Source organism: Rhinoraja longicauda, chromosome 5 (assembly GCF_053455715.1).
Source record: "Rhinoraja longicauda isolate Sanriku21f chromosome 5, sRhiLon1.1, whole genome shotgun sequence".
Classification (NCBI taxonomy): Eukaryota; Metazoa; Chordata; class Chondrichthyes; order Rajiformes; family Arhynchobatidae; genus Rhinoraja; species Rhinoraja longicauda.
In genome coordinates this window covers 19868817-19887755 of record NC_135957.1, presented here as the reverse complement: position 1 = coordinate 19887755, position 18939 = coordinate 19868817, and the positions used below count along the sequence as shown (strand labels likewise).

The 18939-nt window shown below is 42.5% G+C and overlaps 1 protein-coding gene across 1 annotated transcript in view; it reads right to left on the bottom strand.

The window, feature by feature from the left end:
- The window catches only part of LOC144593849 (protein eyes shut homolog), a 192276-nt gene that overhangs the window by 110854 nt on the left and 62483 nt on the right, over positions 1–18939 (bottom strand). Inside the window, exon 4 of the mRNA XM_078399968.1 lies at positions 3390–3498. Within this exon, the coding sequence (XP_078256094.1) occupies positions 3390–3498 (109 nt within the window). The remainder of the gene's footprint in view (positions 1–3389; positions 3499–18939) is intronic.

Genomic DNA, 18939 nt, shown 5'->3' with positions numbered 1-18939 from the left:
GGTTGCAATCTTTCAGTCCCACTCTCATTTTGTCAGCTCTTTTTCTGCACCTCCTGCTGATGTTGCCAGGAGGAAATGCAGACGTGACGGAGTTGAAATAGTCAGTGGACAGATTGCAGCAGCTCAGGAGCAAAGCTGTCAACGCTTTCTTGGGGGACCCTGGGGATGATCAATGAAAACCAACCTTGGACGCGACACCCACATTGGGAAAAGACAAATTCAACTTTGTTTTTCAAAAAGGATCATGTGCTACTGCCTGATTCACAAAACCTAAATATCCCGCAAATTTCTCAGAGTTGGAAATAATGACAATATTCCATCTGCATTCTTTCTCCATACCACTATCCATACCCACATTGCGCCGTGAATAATTCAACTGGACATGCTTATCCTTGTGGGCTTGTCAAATTGAGCGATCCGTCTGTTTCATTCATGGTCTCAGGGAAGATTTAGTTTAGAGAATGCACCGACATTTCATTTCTGTAATATTAATTTGATCCAAGGAATTAGAAACCACAAGTGCATTCATGTTTAAGCTGTGGCAAACCTGTCTGTGCCTTGAGATAGGATATCTATAATTTTATTGTTGATCTTTGCATCTGCTCAAGTTACAGACTTAGCGATAGAAAAAAAGTGACATCTTCAATTCGGCTAGCCTGCGTTTGGTCTCGCCAATGTGGCCTCCTTTACGTCAGTGAGACTGAGCGCAGGCTAGGTAGCGACTGCTTCACCAAACACATCACTCCATCCGCCAAGGCCTACTAGATCTCTCAGTTGCTAACCATCTTAATTCCCCTTCACATTGCCATGCCAACCTTTCTGCCTTCCATTGCCAAAGTAAAGCCTCATACAAACTGGAGGAACAGCACCTCTTATTCTGCTTGGGCAGCTTACAACCTAACATGAACAATGAATTCTCCAATTCCAAGTAATACCCCCTCATTCCACCCCTCTTTTTCCCGGGCAACCCCACCTAGATGTGTTACATTTCTCCCACCATCTCCCACCCAGCCAATCACCCTGCTCATTTCCTCTCCTTCCCACACTCATCTCCCCTTCCCCTATCTCGTTCCACCTGTGTCACTCCCACCTCCGGCTTTACATTTCACTCATTCTTTTCTCTCCTTCCCTGACACCTTTTGTCTCCCTTTTCATTTCTAGCCTTTGTCACTTACTCCACCCAGTCTGCCAAACACCCCCTCCCCCTTTACCAGTATCCACCTGTCACTTGCTAGGCTTTGTCCCACCTGCACATCTCATTTACAGCTATCTCTCCGCTACTTCAATCAGTCTGAAGAAGGGTACCAATCTGAAATGCCATCTGTTCATTCCCTTCACAGTTGCTGCCTAACTTGCCGACTTCTTCCAATACTTTGTGTTTTACTCAAGTTCAATTCGTATTTAGTTTTATCTTCTGATCACTATCATTTCATATTGAATTACATGTTCTGCGGAGCTGAGTTCCAAGGGAGAACATTGGTCCCGAAATGTGGGAGTGCCTTGTTATTGTGGGTGGTTGGTCTGCTGTTAAAAGTGGTAAACTTGTAAGTGCAAATAGCTCAGGCTGTGTGTTTGTGTGCGTATGTGCACATAGGCATTATTTATGAAATGGCATCCTGGTGAATTAAATAAGGATCAATAAAGACCAAATGCTACTTCCTGTTTGGTGCATTTAAATGTAAAACAAGCAGAATAGACATGCTAGGCACAAAGTGCTGGAGTAACTAAACGGGTCAGGCAGTATGTCTAGAGAAAATGGATAGGTACATTTCAGGTTGAGACACTTCTTCAGCCTGAAGAAGGGTCTCAACCAGAAAAATCACTTGAAGTTGAACATCAACCCGAAGTTGGGAGGTTACGTTGCAGTTGTTGGTGAGACCGCATTTGGAGTATTGTGTTTAGTTCTGGGCACCATGTTGTAGGGAAGATATTGTCAAACTTGAAAGGGTTCAGAGAAGATTTGCAAGTACGTTGCCAGGACTAGAAGGTCTGAGCTATAGGGAGAGGTTGAGCAGACTGGGTCCCTAATCCTTGGAGCGCTGGGGGATGAGGAGTGATTTATAGAGGTGTATAAAATCATGAGAGGAATAGATTGGGTAGATGCGCAGAATCTCTTGCCTAGAGTAGGGGAATCGAGGACCAGAGGATATAGGTTCAAGGTGGTGGAAACAATTTAATAGGAATCTGAGGGGTAACGTTTTCACACAAAGGGCAATGGGTGTATGGAACAAGCTGCCAGAGGAGGTAGCTGAGGTTGGGACTATCCCAACATTTAAGGAACAGTTAGAAAGGTACATGGATAGGGCAGGTATAGAGGGATATGGACCAAGCGCAGGCAGGTGGGACGAATGTAACTAGGACACGTTGGCCGATGGGGGCAAGTTGGGCCGAAGGGCCTGTTTCCACACTGTATCACTCCATGACTATCACCTCTCCAGAGATACTGCCTGACCCACTGAATTACAACTGCACTTTGTGTCTTTTTCTGTATTAACACAAAACAGCTAAAGTAATTAGCAGTTCCATGTTTCTACAGAACACACATGGTGATATTTTCCTAATTATAGGTGCAGTTGTGGTCCAGAAGATGCCACGCAAAATAGAGTTTAACAGCACCCAGTGATCGAGTATCAATGTGTGGAGAGCAAAAGAAGCCTTTTGAATTGAGCAAAAACCGAAGTCGCAGGACATTAATGCCATTCTGCTCTTAGTTTTGCCAATTCACCATCGATATCTGTACATTTCTGTATTTTTGTCTTCATTGCTCAATAAATCCACAGAAGAGAGTTAAAAGCAGAGGTACCCTTCAATGAGAAGATTTGATTCCTACAAAGTCAGTCATCTTTATCTAAGAAAGACTTAAGCAGTGACGTTTCATGGCTACTGGTAGAGAATTATTTGAGTTTTTTTCTTCAAACAACTGCATTTTATAAATTAAACATAAAGTACACGAACATTGGAAATCTCTAGGGGATGTTAAATCTTGTCTCTCCCAAAAGTAGTCATGACAACAAGTTTGTGACTTCTGAAGGATTAGGTGATAAGAAAGATTTGGTGCCTGTATCTCATATTTACCACATGTAAGGGCTTACATTTTATTATCTCAGTGGCTTGGTCTAATGTTTGTATTAAGCAGGCATTTTCACTGTTTCTTAGGCTTGACATGACAAGATCCTTGCACACTTCCACATAAAGGACGAAACTCAATACTCTATTCAGTGAAGATTCTCGCAAAGAGGATGAGGAATGTATTCGACTGAACATTTTATTAAATCAGACAAATCCCAGACTCTTTGCCAGCCTGTGAACTGTGATATATTTATCAAGGCGAAACACTTTCCCAATAAAATAATTAATTGAAACAGAATCACAGTAACGCACAGTCTTACCTCCGAGACACGTTGAGAGAAGAACTCTCCTCGCTGTACCGGCATGCCCCCTGCGACACTCACTTCAATCAGGCAGGATCCATCCTTGGAGGCAGGTGGAAGTTGATATCTGAAAGGAAAAGTGGGGTTTTAATAAATATTTGATGCTACTATGGAGACTAATATTGCTGGTAAATGCAGCTGGTGTGCTGTGCTACAAAAATGGTTTGGGATGATTTTTTGATGCATTGGAATAGGGAATAGGTGGAGAGATATAATTTGCTTTATTGGGGTTGGGAGTGGGATAATCCAGAACAAGATAGCATCAAATTAGCACTGGTTCATTCTGGAATTCAGTCAAGGAAAAAGAAACATAAACAGATGTTGGACATTTGAAACAAAATTCTAGAAGGTTTCTGACATTTTCTAAGTTCAGTTAGGCTAATCACTGACCCATTCTTATGTTGTGTGATACTGGGTATCTAAAAAAAGACACCTCAGTGACACATGCCCAGCATTTATCTGCATAAATATTATCTTGTTACAAACATACCAACAACCAGGGCTCATTACTCCTTGGTGATGTTGAATAGCTAGTGCATTTTTAATCACATAAAAATGTGATTTTTAATTTTAATTTTACAAAAAAAATGTTGCCTTGGCTTGTATTAGGTGTGCTGGAAATATTTGCTGGCTGTGCACAGTCTGCAATATTAATTGGCACCAGCTGATCTACCATCTGTGGACAGAAATTAAATCTGAGGGCATAGAGAAGAGAGGAGTTCCACAAGTCCCATCCCACAAGAAAGAACTGAACACAAACAATGGAAAAACTATCTTGTTTGGACTAAACAATTGAAAATATAAATGGTAAAGGTCCATTTATTGGAAGCAGACTTGGCAGTTCTCACACAGACCCAATGAAGTTTGCAGATTACTGAAAAACCCAGCATGCAAAATGTGCATTCTGAACACATGCAGTTGGATGAGACTTTCAATATATGTAATGCGCATTTTGAGCATGTGCTGTCAGCTAAATTTCCATGCACGCATTGTGCACATTCTGGGCACGTGCTGTTGCCTTGATTTCTTAGCATGCGATTTATGCCTCCTGAATACATGCATTGAATTGTATTTCCTAGCATGTAATGTGTGCATTTTGTACACATTCAGCAAGCTGTTTTTCTTAGTGTGCACTGAATGGACTCTGAATGCATGCAGTTTGCAGGATAGCCCATCATGCAGTGTGTGCTTTCTGTGCACATGTAGTTGAAAGAAAGTTCCAATATGTGTCATGTGGATTTTGACTATGTGCAGCCAGCTGAATATCCAAGCACACATTGTGCACATTCTGAGCACATGCAGTTGCTTCACTCTCTTAGAATGCAATGAATGCCTTCTGAACACATGCATTGAATTGCATCTGCTCGCATGCAATGTGTAGATTTTATACACATCCAGCAGGCAGCATTTCCCAGCATGCAATGAATATACATTAGTTTAGTTTCGTCTATTATTTTGACGCTTACTGAGGTACAGTGTAAAACTTTTGTTTGCATGCTATCCAGTCAATGAAAAGACAATACATGAATGCAATCACACCATCCACAGTACACAGATAAAGGATAAGGGGTACAACATATAGTGCAAGATATAGCATTGAAGTCTGATAACGTCTGATTAAAGATCAAAGATCTCTAATGAGATAGATGGGAGGTCAGAACCACTCACTAGCTGATGAGAGGATTTTTTAGTTGTCTGATAACAGTGTATTTGAACATATCCAGCGAGTTATATATTGGAGCATGCAGTGTGTATTTGAACATGTGTTCTGAGATGTTATCCCAGCATGCAATGCATGTATTTGAACACGTCTAGTGGACTGCATTTCCCAGCATGCAATGTGTATGTTTGAACAAGTCCATTGAACTGTGTTTCCCAACATGCAGAGTTAATGCTCTGACCCGAAATATGTTTTTCTCTTGGTTGTAGAAAACTTGATGTCCTGTGTTTTTTTACCAAGCAACTCTGAAACAAATAAAGGATTGACTTTTCAGCACTAAATTTTCAGGCGTCTCCCACAATATATTAATATCTATGCTGTTTCTATTATGAATTACTCATTTAATATAACTTTAAACAACACCCCATGGAACCTTCAGATAGGAAATAAACCTAAGTCCTTTGTTCGGAGGAACCCAGATTGTTTTTTCCCACCTGATTTGAACATAGCAGCTTGTTGTATTTCCAAAGATTAATTTATTTTGATTTGGTTGCTATGCCAAGCATGATAAAGCCCTGGCTTCGTGGTTCTGATTGAAAAATGAGTGTAGTGAAAAGAAAATCTTTCTTCTCCAAAGCATATTTGCAACAGGAGGCATGACTGGTAAAGATAGAAAAATGAAAAGTGGGGATGTTAAAGAGGCCAGAAGGGAAGGGAAGCTGTATAAGCGAAAAAGCAAAGAGAAAGATGTTATCAAATCATGAGATGCTACTATCAATGGTCACCATTAGAAGAAAAAAATACATGGCAAAGTGTTTCTGTATGAGGCTTGTCATCTTAGAGTGATTGCAAAATTAATATGATTACAGCACATATGAAGGATTTACATAATGTGCTAACTATCAATTGACCTGAACTTACACTAATTAAACCAATGTATGTACATTTTTTATTATTACACTTTCAAGCCAAATGTATTGCTGTTCATAAACTAGTTAAGCAGAAATATAGAGCCAATACAAAGTTCTGTAGAGTCAGGCAGCATCTGTAGAGGGGATGGACAGATGACATTTCAGGTCAGGACCCTTCTTCAGACCGATTGGAGTAGGGGAAGAAAGGGAAGCAAAAGAGATAGGGCTGGGATAAAGCCAATCAAGTGATAGGTGGATAAGGGTGAGTGGGGTTTAGTTGGCAGATGGATGGAGTAAGTGACAAAGGGGAGAGATGAAAAGGAGACAAAAGGATGCGAGAAAACAGAGGAAATGAGGAATGAAATGTAAAGTCGGAAGAATGGGTGTGGGTGGAAAGGGACAGTGTGAGGGAAAAGAGGAGGGTAAAATGGGAAATGGGGAATTCAGGGATGAAAGATGAGTAGAGGATTGGGGGGAAGTGAGTGGAGCGAATGTCAGGGGTGGGAGATGTTTGAAGAAATGGGAGCATACTGGGATGATGGTGGGGGCATGGGAAAGAAAGAGGGGGTTGGGGGGATATAACTTCAATTTGGAGAATTCAATAGTCAAATTGTAGATTGTGAGCAATCCAGCAGAATACGAGGTGCTGACCCTCTGGCTTGCGCATGGCTTCACTCTGGCAATGGAGGGGGCAAAGGAGAGAAAGACGTCATGGGAATGAGTAGCGGATTTTAAATGGTTAGCAACCGGGGGATCCAGAAGGCCTTGGAGCACAGTGCACAAATGCACAGTGAAAATGTTGCCAAGTCTATGCATGGTCTTGCTGATGTAAAGGAAGCAAAATTGGGAGCATCAAATGCATTGGGCATGGTTTGAAAAAGTTAATGGGAACATCTGTCTGACCAAAAGGGCTGCTGGGATCCTGCATGAAAGTGAAAAAAGAGGTGCAGGGACAGGCTTTACATTTCCTGCGGCTACATGATGAAGTATCCGAGGAGCGAGGTTAGATGGGAAGGGAAGAGCGAACCCAGGAGTGCGGAGGAAGTGGTCTCTAGGGCAAGTGGAAAGGGTGAGGCGGGAAGATGTGACTGGTAGTGGGATCATGTGATGTAATACCTATCCCTACATCTCCTCTCTTTCACCTCCATCCAAGAAGGGTACCAACCAAAAACATTGCCTGTAAATTCCCTTCATAGATGCAGCTGAAGGGATTAAGACTTTTATGAAAATAAATTTTATGGATTGGATTCTCCAGAGTTTGAAAACACAAGTGGCTATCTCAAATTAAACATAGAATTCTGAATAGAATTGAAAGGGTAGGCATAATCCAGAAGGTGCAGGATCATTTCATTCCAAAGAGGAAGAAAGATTCTAAGGGGCGTAAGAGGCCGTGGCTAAAAAGGGAAGTCAAGGACAGTATAAAAATAAAAGAGAAGACATATAACATAGCAAAGTTGAGCGGGAAGCCAGAGGATTGGACAACTTTTAAAGATCAACAGAAGGTAACTAAAATGGCAATACGGGGAGAAAAGATGAAGAATGAAGGTAAGCTCGCCAAGAATATAAAGGAGGACAGTAAAAGCTTCTTTAGGTATGTGAAGAGAAAAAAATAAGTTAAGACAAATGTGGGTCCCTTGAAGACAAACAGGTGAATATATTATGGGGAACAAGAAAATGGCAGACGAGTTGAACATGTACTTTGGTTCTGTCTTCACTAAGGAAGACACAAACCATCTCCCAGATATACTAGGGGACAGAGGGCCAAGACAGACAGAGGAACTGAAGGAAATTCACATTAGTAAGCAAATGATGTTGGGTAGACTGATGGGACTGAAGGCTGATAAATCCCCAGGGCCTGGTGGTCTGCATCCCAGGGTTTCTTTTGAGGATGTGACAAGTAAAATGGATGAAGGGGAGCCACTGGATGTAGTGTATCTAGACTTTCAGAAAGTCTTTGATAAGGTCCCGCACGGGAGATTGGTGACTAAAATTAGAGTACATGGTATTGGGGGTAGGGTGTTGACATGGGTAGAAAATTGGTTGGCAGACAGGAAGCAAAGAGTAGGAGCAAACAAGTCCTTTTCAGAATGGCAGGCAGTGGCGAGTGGAGTGCCGCAAGGCTCGGTGTTGGGGCCGCAACTGTTTACCATATATATTAATGATTTGGAAGAGGGAATTAGAAGCAACACTAGCAAGTTTGCGGATGACAAAAAGTTGGGTGGCAGTGTAAACTGTGAAGAGGATGTTAGGAGGTTGCAGGGTGACCTGGACAGGTTGAGTGAGTGGGCAGATGCGTGGCAGATGCAGTATAATATAGATAAATGTGAGGTTATCCACTTTGGCGGAAAAAAAGGAGGCAGATTATTATCTCAATGGAGTTAGGTTAGATAAGGGGGAGGTGCAGCGAGACCTGGGTGTCGTACACCAGTTACTGAAAGTGGGCGTGCAGGTATAGCAGGCAGTGAAGAAAGCTAATGGAATGTTGGCCTTCATAACAAGAGGATTGCAGTATAGGAGTAAGGAGGTTCTTCTGCAGTTGTATAGGGCCCTGGTAAGACCACATCTGGAGTATTGTGTACAGTTTTGGTCTCCTAATTTGAGGAAGGACATCCTTGTAATTGAGGCAGTGCAGCATAGGTTCATGAGATTGATCCCTGGGATGGCGGGACTGACATAAGAGGAAAGATTGAAAAGACTAGGCTTGTATTCACTGGAGTTTAGAAGGATGAAAGCGGATCTTATAGAAACATATACAATTATAAAAGGACTGGACAAGCTAGATGCAGGAAAAATGTTCCCAATGTTGGGGAGTCCAGAACCAGGGGCCACAGTCTTAGAATAAAGGGGAGGCCATTTAAAACTGAGGTGAGAAAAAACTTTTTCACCCAGAGAGTTGTGGATTTGTGGAATTCTCTGCCACAAAGGGCAATGGAGGCCAAATCACTGGATGGATTTAAAAGAGAGTTAGATAGCACTCTAGGGGCTAATGGAATCAAGCGATATGGGGAGAAGGCAGGTATGGGTTATTGATTGGGGACGATCAGCCATGATCACAATGAATGGCGGTGCTGGCTCAAAGGGCCGACTGGCTTCCTCCTGCACCTATTTTCTATGTTTCTATGTACTCAAGGAGGTGGCTCTAGAAATTGTGGATGCATTGGTGGTCATTTTCCAATGTTCTATAGATTCTGGATCAGTTCGTGTGGATTGGAGGGGAGCTAATGTTATCCCACTTTTCTTGAAAGGAGAGAGAGAGAGAGAGAAAGCAGGGAATTATAGACCAGTTAGCCTGACATCGGTGGTGGGGAAAATGCTGGAATAGATTATCAAAGATGTAATAGCGGTGCATTTGGATAGCAGTAACAGGATCGGTCCAAGTCAGCATGGAAATCATGCTTGACAAATCCTCTGGAATCTTTTGAGGATGTAACCAGTAAAATGGACAAGGGAGAGCCAGTGGATGTAGTGTACCTGGACTTTCAGAAAGCCTTTGATAAGGTCCCACACAGGAGATTAGTGGGCAAAATTAAAGCACATGGTATTGGGGGTAGGGTATTGACATAGATAGAAAATTGGTTGACAGACAGGAAGCAAAGAGTTGGGATTAGCGAGTCCCTTTCAGAATGGCAGGCAGTGACTACTGGGGTACCGCAAGGCTCTGTGCTGGGACCGCAGCTATTTACAATATACATTAATGATTTAGATGATGGAATTAAAAGTAATACTTGCAAATTTGCAGATGACACAAAGCTGGGTGGTAGTGTGAACTATGTAGTGGATGCAATGAGGATGCAGACTGACTTGGACAGGTTAGGTGAGTGGGCAGATGCATGACAGATGCAGTATAAAGTGGATAAATGTAAGGTTATCCACTTTGGAGGCAAGAACAGGAAGGTAGATTATTATCTGAATGTTGTCAGGTTAGGAAAAGGGGAAGTACAATGAGACCTGGGTGTCCTAGTACATCAGTCACTGAAAGTAAGCAAACAGGTACAACAGGCAGTGAAGAAAGCAAATGGCATGTTGGCCTTCTTAAAGAGAGGAGTTGAGTATGGGAACAAAGAGATCCTTCTGCAGTTGTACAGGGCCCTGGTAAGACCACACCTGGAGTATTGTGTGCAGTTTTGGTCTCCTAATTTGAGGAAGGACATTCTTCCTATTGAGGGAGTGCAGCATAGGTTCACGAGGTCAATTCTCGGGATGGCGGGACTGTCATATGATGAAAGAATGGAACGACTGGGCTTGTATTCACTGGAATTTAGAAGGATGAGAGGGGATCTTATAGAAGCATATACAATTATTAAGGGATTGGACACACTGGATGCAGGAAACATGTTCCCAATGTTGGGGGAGTCCAGAACCAGGGGCCACAGTTTATGAATAAGGGGTAGGCTATTTAAAACTGAGATGAGGAGAAACATTTTCACACAGAGAGTTGTGAATTTGTGAAATTCTCTGCCTCCGAAGGCAGTGGAAGCTGATTCACTAGAAGCATTCAAAACAGATAGAGCTCTTAGGGCCAGCGGAATCAAGGGGTATGGGAAGAAGGCAGGAACGGGGTACTGATTGTGGATGATCAGCCATGATATTATTGAATGGCGGTGCTGGCTCGAAGAGCCGAATGGCCTACTCCTGCACCAATTGCCTATGTATCTATGGGGAAGAAAAAATCTTCATGGAAAGGGGAGTGAATCATTGGAATTCTCCCCCAGACGGCTGTGGAATATGATCAAGTGTGCAACCAACGTAGTTTTGAACACTTGGGAAATCAAGGGGTAAGAGTAAGTTGACAAAATTTTGATCAGTGCTGCGTAATGGTGTATCAGTGTGTAAAGGCCAAAGGCTTACTGCTCCTAATATTTCTATATGTTCTTATGTTCATTAAATGGTACATGATCAACTTCCTAAAAATTAATATATTTTGGAAAAAAATCCTTAAAAGGCAGATGGTTGTGGTGGAAGAGCATTATTCTGGCTGGAGGTCTGTGACCAGTGGAGTTCTGCGAGGATTTTTGCTGGAACCTCTGTTGTTCTTGATATATATATATAAATGACCTGGACATAAATGTAGATGGGTTGGCTAGTAAGTGTTCAGATGACACCAAGATTGCTGGAATTGTGGATGGGGAGCAAGGCTGTCAAAGTATAGAGCATGATATTGTTCAACCAAAGAAATGGGTGGACAAATGGCATGTGGCAAGTGAGAACTGCCAAGCAAGTGAGAACTGTGGCACTTTGTGAAGTCAAATGTCAGGGGAGGGTATGCAATTCTTTCTGTCTATCCAGAATGATGCTGTTGTTCTATATCTCTGCAGCATCAAAATGAGTGAAATGATGTCCCAAGGACCATGCAGCAATGCACTCTTTGCCTTGATCACTCACAATGTGAAGAGCTTTCTCAAATCAGATTTAATATTGCCAACTTGGGAGCATCTTCACCACATTGAACTGCAGTTTATTTGAAACTAGTTTATCTGCAGGCTATGGAGCTGAGTAAGGCTAATGGCAAATGACTTTTGGTTTCATGGGCATTGATAAATTAAGGGAGTCCATCAGCTGGAAGCTGAGCTTAGATGTATGGGTAAATCCATTGATCTGAAGCTATCCACAGCTAGTTTTGAATCCGCAGAACTGATGCAATGTGGCAGATCTGACTAAAAGAGGTTTTTTTTTAAAGCAGCATACATTTTTAAAGATTCAGCTGTACAGAAATGAAGACAGGAGGGAATAAGGAAAAGATAGCAATGCTGAAAGGGTGAGATCAAAAGAAATGAAACGGGGTTGAATTAGAACATGAGTACTGTTATGGATCTGTTGGGCAGTATGGCCTGCACTCTTCAGGATCAGTGTCCTTCAATTTAATTAATGTTGGCGCAAAAATATTTTAAATTGAATTCACCTCCCTAAACTATTCAGAAAATTTTAAAGTAAGAATTAAAAATTTAAAATATATATTTACATGACCTTTTTGGTCTCAATTTATTTATGGATTGAGTGGCTTGGTATGATTGAGATGGGGTGGCTGCATTTGAATCTTTGAATTATTTTGGATGCAATGCATATATGTATAATCCATTAACAGCAGCTAGCTATAATGGAAGTTGAACTGTGTGAAATCTCGATCTTGGAAGACTATTGGATCAAAGTGGGTTTATTTTCTGTGTAGGCTGAGAACATTTAAATGGAAGGGAAAAGGTTTAGCAAAACTTGATAAGCCAGTTACAAACATAAAAGATAACCCATTTGAAAATTCCAAACAAGTGCAGGTTTGTAGGGTAATTGACTTCTGTAAATTGTCCATGGTGTGTGAGATGCAAAACTAGGATAACATGGAACTAGTGTGTGAGTGATCGTTAGTTGGCATGGATACGATGGGCTGAAGGGCCTATTTCCTAAGCTGCACCTGTAAACTAAACTAAACTAAAAGAGACAAAAAAAAACAAGACTCTGAAGGCATGTAGGGGGATGGGGAGAGAGCAGGAATATAATGTTGAGGTGGAGTAGTTGGAAGGACAGAATGTCTGCTTCTAATCATATTTTCTATATTTCTATCACTGACTTAAAGACTTAATAAAAATGAAAAGGAAATCTGACAAGAACTTTGGTGATTCGATGTAGACAAAATACCAATACATACAATGCACACAAGTTCCTTTCATCTCCAAATTCAATCACATTATGCTTATTTTCTCCTCCACCGCTAGGAGATTGGAAATCAATTTAATTTGACTAAATAATATTTATGACGGTTTCTCGAAAAAAAGATGTGCAAATCCTGAAATTTAGTTACATACTTCCTGCAACGAATCTTCCTTGTGACCAAAGATACTAGAGGAGCAAGATGGACCAGTCCCTTGAAATCGCCTATACTGAAGTGTAGTTCGCCATTTTAGTAAGCAAAACCCGCTGTTCGCTATGCCACTTGCAGTGTAATCAGTGTTTCGGGGGAACAGTATGTGTGATGATACCGTAAAAATGCAGAATATATCTCATCTATCAATTCACAGATTTTTGTTATTTTTCTTTTTAAATGTTTCTGCAACTTTCTGCCTACTAAAATGTCGCCATGACATACTACGGTTTTTAGGGTCGAGTGGTCTATCTTGCTCTGCTCTATTATCTTTGCTTGTGACTCAGCCTTACAGCGCCAGAGCCGGATTTGATCCTGACTACGGGTGCTGTCTGTATGGAGTTTGTATGTTCTACCTGTAACTGCATGGGTTTTCTCAGGGAACTCCGGTTTCCTCCCACACTCCAACGACATACAGGTTTGTAGGGTAATTGTTCCTAGTGTCCAGGATGGTGCTAGTGTATGGGGTGATCAATGGTGAGCATGGACTCAGTGGGCCGAATGGCCTGTTTCCATGCTGTACCTTTAAAGTATAATGTCTAAAAGCTCGATGCTATTTGTCCGTCTAGGGTGCATGTAATGATGATGATATTGATACTCCTCCTTGTGTAGCTCTTTATTTAGAAAGCTACAGGAGAATTTGGAAACTTGAAGGGCAGTTCCGGAACAATAGGGTCTTAGTCCCACGGAGCTAGAGAGAGTGACCCGCAACAAGGTGAAAAACCTCTCAATGACGCAGCAGTCTGAGTTTATTCCTCACACCTCATGCAATCTGGGTTTGTTCTTGATCTTGGAAGCTAACAGTGTAAATATTGCACAATCTTCTTGTGACCATTGTGGATTTCCCTTGCGCATTCTAGTTTCCTCTCACATCCCAATGACGTAAGGATTGTTTGGCTAAATGGCTGTTGTGGGTTGCACCTCTTGATGGTTCTTGTTGCCCCATTACAGGAAGGATGTGAAGGAAATTATGAGGTGCAGATTGGGTAAACAATCAGAACATTTTTCCCAGTATGGAAATGTCAAAGACAATAGACGATAGACAATAGGTGCAGGAGGCCATTTGGGCCTTTGAACTAGCACCACCATTCAATGTGATCATGGCTGATCATTCTCAATCAGTACCCAGTTCCTGCCTTCTCCCCATACTCCCTGACTCCGCTATCCTTAAGAGCTCTATCTAGCTCTTTCTTGAAAGCATTCAGAGAATTGGCCTCCACTGCCTTCTGAGGCAGAGAATTCAACAGATTTACAACTCTCTGACTGAAAAAGCTTTTCCTCATCTCCGTTCTAAATGGCCTACCCTTATTCGTAAACTGTGGCCCCTGGTTCTGTACTCCCCCAACATTGGGAACATGTTTCCTGCCTCTAACATGTCCAACCCCTTAATAATCTTATATGTTTCGATAAGATCCCCTCTCATCCTTCTAAATTCCAGTGTATACAACCCTAGTCGCTCCAGTCTTTCAACGTATGACAGTCCCGCCATTCCGCCAAGACCAGAGGGCATAGCTTGAAGGTGAGAGGGGCAAAGTTTAAAAGATATGTGCGGGGTAGGTTTTTTTACACGGAGGGTGGTGGGTACCTCGAACGATGATTAGTTGAGATTAGTTGATATTGGAAGATGAGATCAGTTTATCCTGGCATCATGTTCGACACCGACATTGTGTACTGACGTCCCGACTTATGGAAACAACGAACAAGCTCCTGTTAATATTATTAAATTCAAACGAGAACCAGGAGATGGGTGGGAGGCAAAGTTATTTTACACAGAGGTTGGTGGGTGCCTGGAACACGCTGCCAGGGGGGGTGGCGGAGGCAGATACGATAGTGGAATTTAAGGGGCTTTTAGATGGGCACATAGATATGCAGGGAATGGAGGCATATGGATTATGTGCACGCAGATGAGATTATTTTACCTGGCATCATGTTCTGCACAGACATTGTGGGTTCAAGGGCCTATATTGTGCTATGTTCTATGCTAACCAGTCTTCAAGCAAAAACCTGTAACCTTCCCACTGTAATCGGACACCACTGTCTCGTAAGAACACAGGCTGCGGTTTCTCTGCAGGAGGCCACATCAACGAGTTGCTCTGGAAATTATCAAGCAATCGTTGTACAATGATACTTCATTAGACAATGTAACATTCACTGAGACTTCAAGCCCATCGAAACCAGACATTGAGCATGCAACATCCTGATTCTAAACCACTGTAACCAGGCAGGGGGAGACAATAAATAAATGCCGATGTTAACTGGCCCTCATTAAGTTCACTAATTACAGCACCGTGGAGGTTAGGTAAATGTATCAAGTGGTTATGTATATTTTCCGACTAAAGGACAAAGTTGATCTAGGGACAAATGTCAAAATAGAATCTTTTCGTAAACTGGTGGCAGCCTGTGGTTTAACGACAGGGGTGTCGGAGGAACAAGTTTCTCTGAATCAGGTGTGTAGAAAGGAACTGCAGATGCTGGACCAATAAACCAAAGATAGACACAAAATGCTGGAGTAACTCAGCCGGACAGGCAGCATCTCTGGAAAGTAGGAATGGGTGATATTTTAGGTCGAGACCCGAAACGTCACCCATTCCTTCTCTCCAGAGATGCTGTCTGTCCCGCTGAGTTACTCTAGCATTTTGTTTCTATCTCTGAACCAGTCACAGCAAACTAAATTGCTGAAGCAGGTTATTGCTAATTGGTACCTGAGCTTTATTCACCTGCCTTGATTCTGTATCTCCGAATAAAAGTCAGCTAACAATAGAATATCAGTCTGAAGAAGGGTCTCGACCCGAAACGTCACCCATTCCTTCTCTCCCGAGATGCTGCCTGACCTGCTGAGTTACTCCAGCATTTTGTGAATAAATAGAATACCAGAGTTGGTTTTGTAATTTTAATTGGCCCTCAGTCTTCGCAATGCTGCAGGAGAAAAACCCAAACATCCATTCCCTTTTGTGTGAATTCCTGAGTGATCCAGCTCCTATGACCAACAATCACCCATACACTAGTTCAATCCTACACCCTAGGGACAATTTACAGAAGCCAATTAACCTACAAACCTGCACGTCTTTGGAGTGTGGGAGGAAATGTGAGCACCCAGAGAAAATCCACGCGGTCACAGGAAGAACGTACAAACTTTGTACAGACAGCACCCATAATGAGGATCAAACCCAGGTCTCTGACACTGTAAGGCAGCAACTCTACCACTGTGCTGCCCACCAAGCTCACACCCCTTGTTCTGGACTCCCCATGAGAGGAAATTTTATCTTCATTCTAACCTCTCAACTTCTAATCAAAGCCTAAGGTTCAATTGTGAGGTGGCTCATTAATGCCACCGTTTGGACTTGTATGATGCATGCTCATTCATTCATTCTCCAATGTCTGTTAGAACCTCCAACTATCTGAGTCGGGCAGTGGGCTCAAAAGCCCAAGATAGACACAAAATGCTGGTGTAATTCAGCGGGACAGGCAACATCTCTGGAGAGAAGGAATGGGTAATGTTTCAGGTTGAGACCCTTTTTCAGAGCCCAGACCGAGTAAAGAGAGAATGAGTGTTTATGACTCATAAATGCTCAATCATTAAACTCTAATCTACCTTCTTCGGACATACCTCAGGATAGATCTTGACGATTTCACTCTGGCTTTGTGGGCCAGGAGCGGGGTGAGGAGGCTAATATGCGAAGCAAAGTAGGTGGCTGATGGAGGTGGATGGTTGGGTAGGTTTGGTGAGGTAGGCCACTCATTCTACCTCTTGCGATGGGCCTCTGTGTGCTCCTGATGCATGGCCCAGAGGTTCTCAACGCCATCTCAAAAGCTTACGTGTTACAACATGATCCAGCTGGTAGTGGAACTTAGTCAATGTTGAGTGTAAGGCCTATCTTCATACGTGTTTACATGAAAGAGTCAATTGAGGTTCTAAGCACATGCAGACTAAAAATTGTCTGCAGTCTGCAGCTCAGCCACACAAGTTCATGCAACCTTGGTTCTGGAGTGTGGTCCCAGCAGGTTGCATAATTTCCCATTAGTTATGAATATTAGCTTCATCTCCTTGGATGTTTGTTGGAGGTGAGGTCCAAAATCGCAGTGAGAAAGAATAGCAATGTGTCAGGATAATAACCTCTAACAGTACAAAGTGTTTCCCTTACACTTTCCTACTCACTCATCGAAATACTCTTGTTTGTTTCCTTGTTTGTTCCTGAACTACAGCCAAAAATGTACACGATAGCATGACAATTTTAGGCCCACCTTACTCACCAACGTCCCTTTGGTGCTAGTGGAAGAGGTTTCATTGAAATTGGTGTTATATTTTTTAAGTTATTCACATTTTAAAGTTTAAATCTATCTCCTAGGGAGGGAGAGGGGGCGTGAGGGAGGGAGGGGGAGGAGGGAGGATAAGGGGGGTTGAGGGGGATGGAGTGGGGGGAGGGGAAGGGGGGGAGGGGAAGGGGAGGGGGAGGGGGAGGGGCGGGGAGGGGGAGGGGAGGAAGAGGGGGGAGGGGGTAGGGAGGAGGAGGAGAAGGGGAGGGGAGAGGGAGAGGGAGAGGGGAGAGGGAGAGGGGAGAGGGGAGAGGGGTGGCGGGGAGGAGGGTGCTGCACCAATGCAGGAGAGGTTTGGGCCCATCGGGTCCACTTGGTCTAGTTTATACTATAGACACAAGGAACTGCAGATGCTAGTTTGATTTTTTTTAAACCCCCAAAGTGCTGAAGTAATTCAACGGGTCAGGGAGCATCTCTGTAAGGGATGGACAGGTGACTTTCTGGATCGGGACTCTTCTTTAGACTGATTGTGATTAGAGGGGAGAAAGCTTGAAAGGAGGTGGTGGCGGGAAAAGCCTAGCAAGCGATGCGTGGATACAAGGTGAGGGGGGTGGACAAAGGTTAGAAATAAAAAGAGATAAAAGGGTTTCATATCAGGAGAGAGGAGTAGTGAAATGTGAAACCAGAGGAAGGGAAAGTGGAAGGGGAAAAGGGGGAGGGGAATGGGGTGGGATAATGGGAGCAATGGGCCAGTTCCTGGGTGAGGCACAGAGGGGGGGGGGAAAGGGGTGGAGGGGTGTTTACCTAAAATTGGAAAATTAATTTATACTCAGGGACAATGTATCCTCCCCAGCAAAATGACACTAGATGGCAGTGGAGGAACATATCAAAAAGTAATCATTCCATCTCAGTTAAAGGACAAAAGCCCTTAATCAGATTCACACTGACAATGCAGTTTGCTTTACTCCTCCCTTTCTGTTCGTGTTCAAAGATAAAATATTTCCACAAACCTTCTGAGATTAATTACACATTGTGATTTGTCTCTGAATGTAATGCATTAAAAATTTCCACAATGCTACTGATTAGCTTAATTTGATGCAATCATTAAAAAAAACGTTCACAGTTTCAGTTGGTTTGAGTGTGTTCCCATAAGTCCTAATCATTGCAAAGAACTAGCCAATGAATCTTTCATGGTTCCTTCAAAGGTGCCATACTGATATTTTGTGGCAAACTGAGCTGTGGTTTGTAATCACACAGTGCATCGTCTTGGCACTCTTTGTGCTTAACCATTCAAGAGAAAAAACACTGAAAGTATAATTTTCGTGGTTTCAAGACAGATGTCCATACAGAGCCGAAGGATCAATGCTGAAAGCATTAAGCGAGAGATGTATTTTAGAAGAGCTCTCTGTAAATGATTCTGGGGATGGATTGTTAGGCAGTGGCACAGTGCTTGCTGTAGATCCAATGCAATGATAACTGATACGTGCAATTAGAAGGAAATGTAAACATGACAAACATTGGCCAAAAGGTTTTTGTGGTTTTAAATTGTCAGCAGGGAATTGATACAGATTTTATAAAGTATCCATATAAAATATTGCAATGCACCTAGATAATCAATTTCCTTAACCCATTCTTCTCAAAAGTTGATATTTTAATAAAAATGAGTCTAACCGTGAAATGGAGAATATATCCTCTCGCAACTGACTGTTGTGTGGTGTTTGTAGCAAATGATGTCCTTTGGTTGTGAGATGATCACATTGTGAGCATAGTTTATAACTTCCTATTTTAATGAGACACTGACATTGTAACAAATAAACCTTTGCTTCATTCATA